The 9,264-nt window shown below is 40.8% G+C and overlaps 1 protein-coding gene across 1 annotated transcript in view; it reads right to left on the reverse strand.

The window, feature by feature from the left end:
• The window catches only part of LOC124039095 (noelin-3-like), a 45,050-nt gene extending 36,300 nt beyond the window's left edge, over window positions 1–8,750 (reverse strand). The window contains exon 1 of the mRNA XM_046354976.1: window positions 8,325–8,750. Within this exon, the coding sequence (XP_046210932.1) occupies window positions 8,325–8,393 (69 nt within the window). The 5' untranslated portion in view covers window positions 8,394–8,750. The remainder of the gene's footprint in view (window positions 1–8,324) is intronic.
• Window positions 8,751–9,264: the final 514 nt, after the last annotated feature.

A 9,264-nucleotide genomic window follows, 5' to 3' on the forward strand; every position in this document is an offset into this window, starting at 1 on the left:
TAAGTGTGAAAAACCCAGCAGTGTTGCAGTTCTTGACACAAACCGGCACACCTTGCAACCAACCATACCCCATTCAAAAGGATATTTTGTCTTTACCCTCTGAATGGCACACATACACAATCCATGTCTTAATTGTCTCAAGGCTTAAAAATCCTTCTTTAACCTGTCTCCTCGCCTTCATCTACACTGATTGAAATTTAGCAAGTGACATCAATGAAGGAGAATACATTTCACCTGGATTCACCTGGTCAGTCTGTCATGGAGAGAGAGCAGGTGTCCTTAATGTTTTGTATGTTCAGTGTACAGTGATCTCCAAAAGTATTGGGACAGTGCCACATGTGTTGTTGTTTTGACTCTGTACTCCAGCACTTTGGATTTGAAATGATACAACTGTGAGGTTAAAGAGCAGACTGTCAGCTTTCATTTCAGGGTATTTTCATCCATATCGGGTGAACCGTTTAGAAATTACAGCCATTTTTGTACATAGTCCCTCCATTTTAGGGTGACCAAAAGTATCGGGACAAATTCACGTTGTGTATTAAATCCTAAGAGCTAATACACCCGTGCATCAATTTAAGTAACTTAATATAAAATCCCCATCAAAATCCGCCAGTTTAAAAGATATCTGGTTTTATTCCATGAGCTGTCTCAATACACCTCATCCTCCTTTGTCAGCATTTCGCTTCTGTGGTGGAAGGTGGCAAAGCTACAATGGTGTTAGTCAGAACATCCCGAAAACCCGGTCTTCTCACAAAAACATCTATATCCTCCGAACGATTTGGCCTGTAAAACTAATATGATCACTCTGGTCAAAGAGGAGACTCTCACAGACACAACGATGTTCTCCCTTTTGCTCATCTGAAGGTGAATGAATGGAACAACAGAACACAAGGGGTTAAATATGTGTCCATAAAACTATCTATTTTCTGAGCTTTCTTATACCTCCTAGATGTAGGTGAAACAAAACCTTATTCCTTTTTTTGCCATTTAAGTCACGACTTCCACCATAGTTGTTCCTCTCCTTGTTCGGGGTGGTGTTCGGGGCGGTGTTCGGGGAGGTGTTCGGGGAGGTGTTCTGGGAGGTGTTCGGGGAGGTGTTCGGGGAGGTGTTCGGGGCGGTGTTCGGGGCGGTGTTTGGCGGTCGACGTCACTGGTCTTCTAGCCATCATCGATCCACTTTTCATTTTCCATTTGTTTTGTCTTGTTTTCTTACACACCTGCTTTCCATTTCCATCATTAATTGTTGTGTATTTAATAACCTGTTTGGGGTACCCCCCCCTTCTTCTCAATTTCCGCCTGTAGACATACCCTAATCTAACTGCCTGTAGCTCAGGCCCAGAGGCAAGGATATGCATATTATTGATAACATTTGAAAGGAAACACTCTGAATTTTGTGGAAATGTGAATTGAATTGTAAGAGAATATAACACAATACATCTGGTAGAAGAAAATACAAGGAAATAAACATACGTTTTCTGTTTTTTATTGTTGCTGCATCATCTTTAAAATGAACAAGAACAGCCAAACATACAGATAGGATGCTGGGGATGGTTTAAATGAAGAACATAGGATGGCAACAATAGCTGAGCAACGGATTAGACAGATAACTTCAAAAGTGAGCGAGCTACATGACATTGAGCATAAAGTCACCCAGGTGTCCCACACAAATGTACCCAAGTGGCCGAATTAGTACAGTGATACATTTTGAAGGAAATAACTATATACAAACTACATAAATGGTATTCTAAAATACCCCCCAAAATATATATATATATATATACACATGAAGAAAATAATAAAATAAAATAATAATAATAATAAACAAATAACAAGGGTAAATATTTACACATTTTCTATTTACAATATTGTGAAGACCCTCCGTCCTCTATATTGTGCTGCTGGTGCCATGGCCCATAGCAGTCTCTTTCTGCTGTAAAGCAGAGGCTTACTGAACAGGTGGTGCAGGTGATGGGGCATTTCCTGTGACACGACGTCTCCCTACTGTGCCCTTTTTGCCCTGTGGCACATCCTTTTTGCCCTGTGGCACATTCATGCCTGCAGAGATGAATCTGGGCAGGTGAACACCACTGGTTCGGAGCAGAAGGGTACAGAGGTAGAGGAAGGTGCTGCAGTGGACTTGCTCTAGCTAGCAGGCTCCTGGATGAACAGCTCCCTGAAGGCTAGCTGTGAGATGGGGGGCTGTCCACAGCTCTTGGCCATTTCCTTCTGGAGGATGAAGGAATTCACCACAGCAATGTCAATGAAATGATAGAAAAATGTTTTGTACCATTTCATGGTCTTGTGAAGAACATTGTAGTATCCTATCAGCACATCTGACAGGTCCACACCGCCCATGCTCTTGTTGTAGTCCTTCACAGCAGCTGGAATGGGGCCATTTTTGTGGTCCATGCCCCAGCACCATCCTTCACACGCCTGACGGCGTGATCTCCACTGAATGACGTGTGGAGACTGGAGCACATGACCACCTCTCTGGTGTCCATCCACTTCACAAAGAGCAGGCCATCTTCACGGATCCATCGCATGGTATCTCGCTCAGCCCGCTTAGGCATGTCGTTCACCTTGGTCTTTGGAAATCCCACCCTGTTGGTACGAATGGTGCCAAAAGCCGACACCTCCCGCTTCCTCAGCTCTGTAAACAGGGTAGGGCTTGTGTAGATGTTGTCCACAAACAGTTTGTAGCCCTTCCTCAGCTCTGTAAACAGGGTAGGGCTTGTGTAGATGTTGTCCACAAAGTTTGTAGCCCTTCCTCAGCTCTGTAAACAGGGTAGGGCTTGTGTAGATGTTGTCCACAAAGTTTGTAGCCCTTCCTCAGCTCTGTAAACAGGGTAGGGCTTGTGTAGATGTTGTCCACAAACAGTTTATAGCCCTTCCTCAGCTCTGTAAACAGGGTAGGGCTTGTGTAGATGTTGTCCACAAACAGTTTATAGCCCTTCCTCAGCTCTGTAAACAGGGTAGGGCTTGTGTAGAGTTGTCCACAAACAGTTTATAGTCCTTCCCCAGCAGTTGAAAATCCAATAACTCCAAAACGGAATCATAACTCAGTCCATTACCGGTCGCAAAACTGTTTTTCACCTCATAAACAAAAAACTTGCACACACAGAATCAGCCAAAACAAACAGCTTTTAGCCACATTAGGTTGGTTTGTTACGTATGTATTGCTTGCTGATTCTGGCCTTGGAAGCTACCATCCTCTCATCGATGGTTCTGGGCGGGCTGAAAATAAGTCTTGCAGGCATCAACGATGCTGGGGTAGAGAGGTTTTATTTTACAGAGCCTATCAAACCTTGGTGTGCCTCTCTTCTTGTCATTCTCCCCATCAACTTCTGGGTCACTGATGTGAAGCGCCCGTGAGATAGTCAGAAACCTTTTACAAGACATGACAGTCATGGGGAAAGGCAGTTGATTGAGAGCTGACATTTTCCAGTAGTCCCTTAGAGTTTTCAACTTCACCAGCCCCATGTAAATGACCATTGAAAGGTAGCAGAAAAGGTCTGACATAGAAATGGTCTTCCATGCCTCTTTCTTTCCTGCTACTTAGCCACGTACTTATTGGTGTTCCCCACCAGGGAATCAACAACTGACGAGGTGAAAAACAGTTGAAAAAGTTGAAGGGGGCTGTACTTTTGGGTCTAAAAACTGGTGGATTTGGTTCCACATCATCTTCTAACACAGAGTGCCAACGACCCTCTGGCCCTACATCTGCAGGTTCCTCTCTTCCCCGGGGGTCCGGCTGGATGGACCAGCTTCAGAGGGAGATGGACACCTAGACATTGGCGGCTCATAATCAGAATCACTGCCACTGTGAAAGATTTTAAAAATCAGTAACAATACTTTTACATATGAGCCCTGTATCAACGGGTAAAATAAACAGATATATATAGAATACAGGAAACATAATCACTATGGTGAAGTGTGGATCCATTCCATGTTTATGTAAAATTAATTTTAAAAATATATCACACACACAGTATTGCCAATGTGTGCTTTACACATTTCATTACAGATGATATTTTTATTTAATGCAAATAAAATAAGAAAAAAATGAATAATATTTCATATTAATTTCAAACAATGACATTAGCATTAGAACTTACCAATCCTTGCCGTGCAGAAACATTACTTCCGCCTGGGAGTCAAAACTAGTAAAACTAGCTTCGCTGAAAGATTCATCCTGAAGACACTCTGTCTCGCTGTCTCAATCCATTTCCTCTATAATTTGGGTTAAATCTGTATACCTAGACTTTGTTTTAGCTTTTCTTGATTTATTCGCCATAATTTAAATATATAAACTTGTTGAAAATGCTGTTGAATATGTACTACTATGCGTAACACTCGTGGCCCCGTCAGGTAGGATTTGCAATGGTGAATGAACCTCTTTTACGCCAGAGTTTACGACAAAAGGATGGTCTTCGAACGTATAACCATTACATATTGCCGTTTACTTCAGCTCATTGGGTATCTTCCAAACTAGATTTCAAGACGATCCGTGGTCATTGGGACAAAATACAGTCATTCAACAATAGACTGGTCCTACCATTGGTGTGCAATGAGGTCATTGATTCGTGTCTTGAAATCAGTTTGTTTCGGTCAATACGTCCCGGGAAAAGAACCATCATGTATGGTTGTGTTAGTAACAACCAGAGGATTGCAATGACACCAACCATGACTGGATAAACATTTGTTTAGTGTGTGTAATTAACACGAACGCTTCGTCCAAAGTTGAATGTGACGGAAATCACGACGCAACCGGTTTACAAACGTTTCGTGTTAGGCTATAAAAATGTATATTATCAAACAAAATGAACATTCACTGTGTAGTTAGGACACTTGGCATTGCCACCAGAGGAAGATCTTCAATGGTAAGCCATTTATTTTATTGTTATTTCTGACTTTCTTGACGCTAATGCTTGGTTGGAAAATGCTAGTAATATGTGTGTGTGTGTGGGGCGCCGTCCTCAGAAAATCGCATGGTTTGCTTTTTGAAATCTGACACATTAATAAGACATTCATCTACAAGAACGTTTAATACAACGAATGGTGTATTTAACATGTTAGCTCTCTGCAGTTTCACCGGATGTTGGCCTGGTGGGATGTGAGCGTCTCCCCTACCCTAGAGAGGTTAACCCTCTGTTTCCCCCATGTCCTTGTGCTGAATTGTTTGTTTGTAAGTGCTTGTATGTTAAGTTACCGGTGCGCATCGGGGTTTGTACCCATGTAGGTTATTTTTGTATTGCCGTGGGTGTTGTAATTAAACTGCTCCGGCTATTACCTATCTCTGCTCTCCTGCATCTGGCTTCACTGCCCCCTGTTCCCTTACAATTTATGACTGTGTTATTCAATGTGTTTCTATGAGCTATCGTAGTGAAGGTCAAATTCAATATTTTTTCAAATAATAAAATGTATACCTAAAGGGGTCCTAAAATTCTAAATCAAATAGCCAAATGATCCACGGTATGACCATCTTTAAACAACTCCATATGTTAGCCCCCCTACCCCCCACGGACTTTTAGGGATGAAAATAGTCACAAGTTTAGTATCTGGTCCCATATTCCTACAAACCCAACAATTACATCAAGCGTTTGACTCTACAGACTTATTGGATGCATTTGCTGTCTGTTTTGGTGACGTTTCCAATTATTTTGTGCCCAAATAGAAATGAATGGTAAATGATGTGTTGGTTTACTTTTATTGTAAATAAGAATATATTATGCTTCTAAACACTTCTACATTCATGTGAATGCTACCATGATTACGGATAGTCCTGAATTAATGGTGAGTGAGAAAGTTACAGATGCACGAATATCATCTCCCCAATATATATATTTTTTTGTGCGCCTAACTTTCTCACTCATCATTGTTCTCGATTTCTTTCAGGACTATCCGTAACCATGGTAGCGTCCACATTCATCTAAACGTGTTTAGAAACATATTCTATTGTGATTTACAATAAAAGTGACTCTAAAATGACACTATACATGATTTACTATTCATTTCTATTGGTAACACAATAATCTGAAACGCAACCAAAACAAACAGCAAATGCATCCAACAAGTGTGTAGAGCCGCAAGCTTGATGTAATCATTGTGTACTAGGACTATGGGACCAAATACTGCGCTTTAGACTACTTTAATATACATTAAGTGAATTCATTCCAACTTTTGGTCCCCTAAAATGGGGAGTCTATGTACAAAACGTGCTGTAATTTCTAAAAGTTTCACTCTATGGATGAAAATACCCTCAAATTAAAGCTGACAGTCGGCACTTTAACCTCTTAGTCATTGTATCATTTCAAATCCAAAGTTCTGGAGTACAGAGCCAAAAACAACAACAACACTTGTCACTGGTCACAATACTTTTGGAGCTCACTGTATGTAGGCTTTATATATCATTCTCTGTGGGTGTTGTCTTCAGGGATCTATTCACACAGCTGACTGTGGCGATCATCAAATTACACTGGGTTATTTAAAGATGCTCGAGGTTTGATTGACAATGGTCTGACTGTCACAATGTGGTGATCAAATTACCAAAGTACTGTAAATTGACCAAAGTACTGTAAATTGATCAAGGTACTGTAAATTGACCAAAGTACTGTAAATTGATCAAGGTACTGTAAATTGATCAAGGTACTGTAAATTGACCAAAGTACTGTAAATTGATCAAAGTACTGTAAATTGATCAAAGTACTGTAAATTGATCAAGGTACTGTAAATTGCCCAAAGTACTGTAAATTGATCAAAGTACTGTAAATTGACCAAGGTACTGTAAATTGACCAAAGTACTGTAAATTGATCAAGGTACTGTAAATTGCCCAAAGTACTGTAAATTGATCAAGGTACTGTAAATTGACCAAAGTACTGTAAATTGACCAAAGTACTGTAAATTGATCAAGGTAATGTAAATTGACCAAAGTACTGAAAATGGATCAAGGTACTATAAATTGACCAAAGTACTGTAAATTGATGAAGGTACTGTAAATTGATCAAGGTAATGTAAATTGATCAAGGTACTGAAAATTGACCAAGGTACTGTAAATTGACCAAAGTACTGTAAATTGACCAAAGTACTGTAAATTGATCAAGGTACTGTAAATTGACCAAAGTACTGTAAATTGATCAAGGTACTGTAAATTGATCAAAGTACTGTAAATTGATCAAGGTACTGTAAATTGACCAAAGTACTGTAAATTGACCAAATTACTCTAAATTGTGACAGTTTTTAAAATGAATATCTAGGCCCATATCTGGTCGTATATTTCCGATAAAGGTTTGATTGAGTAAAACTTACACAGTAGCCTAATACATATATGTTTGGAGTAATACATAGATGCGTCTCAGTTTAAAATGAAATTGGCCCTCTAGAACATATTGATATCAGAATAGCAATTGGCTGAGATCAGGAATCGACATGAAACCGAACTCAAGAAGCAGGAGACTGCACGCCGCCTGCGCCCGTTCTCGTTGATTGAATGGTTTCAGCACCACTGAGTTTTGAACAAGCTCGACAGCGTTCCACACCACTCCGCCCAGTCGTCCTCAATCAGACAGCACCAAGTTGACTTTCTTATTCGCGCATAGTTTCAACAGAGACGATCCGTGAAGGGGATAAAACCAACTGTCACTAGTTCACCTAAATTCCAAGTCTTGAATACTTACCCGAAGAGGTTTATATGCGACAGAAAATATGAACACAGCTTCCATAGACTCCGCTTGTCAGTGCCAGTATTCGTTCACTGACAAAATCCTCTGGGAACGGGATGATACACTAGGAGAGCCGGTTGAGGAATTTAAGAAAAGCTTGAAACAGAAGTTGTGGTCTTTGACTGCGTTAAAGATGTAGCCTACAAAATGAAAATATCAATCAATTCGTGAGATTTGTGTGGGATCCTGCAATAAGCATTTTCATCACTTTAAAGTTTGCTGTCTCCAGTGCTTAACATCTGAACGGGATCCACTGCTCGATTCTGCTGCTGAGTCTGCTGTTCTCTCCGAATATTCAGGAGAATCAAATGCGAGTTATTACAATATACTCAGTCACTCTAAAAACAATAATTTTCTTGCCTCACTGATATTGTGAATTGTTCATATTTTTTAAATATTTTCAGACACAGTTATTTCAGGCAACGCCAAACGAAAACGAATATCATAACATGCAATGTGTGTAGGCTAATTGAGGAGACCCATTCCATTTGAGGCTATGTGAATAAATGTGAATTTAGGCACAAAATCGCACATCCTGAAGCAAAGACACGGAAACATGCAGAGATCTCGCGTTGAATTGTAAGAAATTAGGAGGGGAAACTCACCATTGACGGATATAATCCGAAGACCGTGATTGAAAGCACCGGATACAGGACACTCAACAGAACACGCATTCTGTCTGTCTTGAGGCAGTTACACTTTTCTCGCTTATTGCGGGACTGCGTCAGCGTCGCTGCCGGTGTATGCTGTGCCCGCCACTGTTCCGAGCGCTCCTACAGAAGAAAACGGATAGATCCACGATCATTCCCACCCACAGCTCCGTGGACTCTGGCGTGAAGCCAATACAGAAAGTGATGCTCGGTCTCATTAAAACTGACACCATAGATAAAAGTTTCTGCCAGGGGACGAGACAGACCTACGAGACTGCATGGGAGTCACACAACAGATGTGGTTTCATGTGTTGTGTGTCCTGGGTGTTGGGGAGAAATGTTTGTTGATGTAGATCAGTTCCAAGACCTGCCACTCCTCACGCAGTGCCGAGAGAAAAGGCAACAGAACAGACAACAGTTACAACGCACACCTCCCACTGTGAAAGGGGAGGATTTAGAGCTTTAATTACCCGATCAAGACACCACTTGTACACATGTACATTTATTCATAAAATGCGCTTTAATTGTTAACCAATAAAGGTGCATGACAAACTGTACTGGATGTACATACACCATATTGAAACGCATGAAATAGTCATTTCTTAGCATTACAATTTTTACAATGTGAAATTTGCTGCATTGCTGCCAGAAGTGGGATTGACAGTAGAATGCCAGAAATGATAATGTGATGACTTCTTGGTGCCTACCCGTACCAGGGTTAAACCTCATCTACAGTACCATAGACCTCATCTACAGTACCATAGACCTCATCTACAGTACCATAGACCTCATCTACAATAACAGGATTAGATCTCATCTACAATAACAGGATTTGACCTCATCTCACAGTTTAGGGTTACCAGACTGAGTGTTGTATAGGGTTACCAGACTGAGT

This window comes from Oncorhynchus gorbuscha, linkage group LG07 (assembly GCF_021184085.1).
Source record: "Oncorhynchus gorbuscha isolate QuinsamMale2020 ecotype Even-year linkage group LG07, OgorEven_v1.0, whole genome shotgun sequence".
Lineage (NCBI taxonomy): Eukaryota > Metazoa > Chordata > Actinopteri > Salmoniformes > Salmonidae > Oncorhynchus > Oncorhynchus gorbuscha.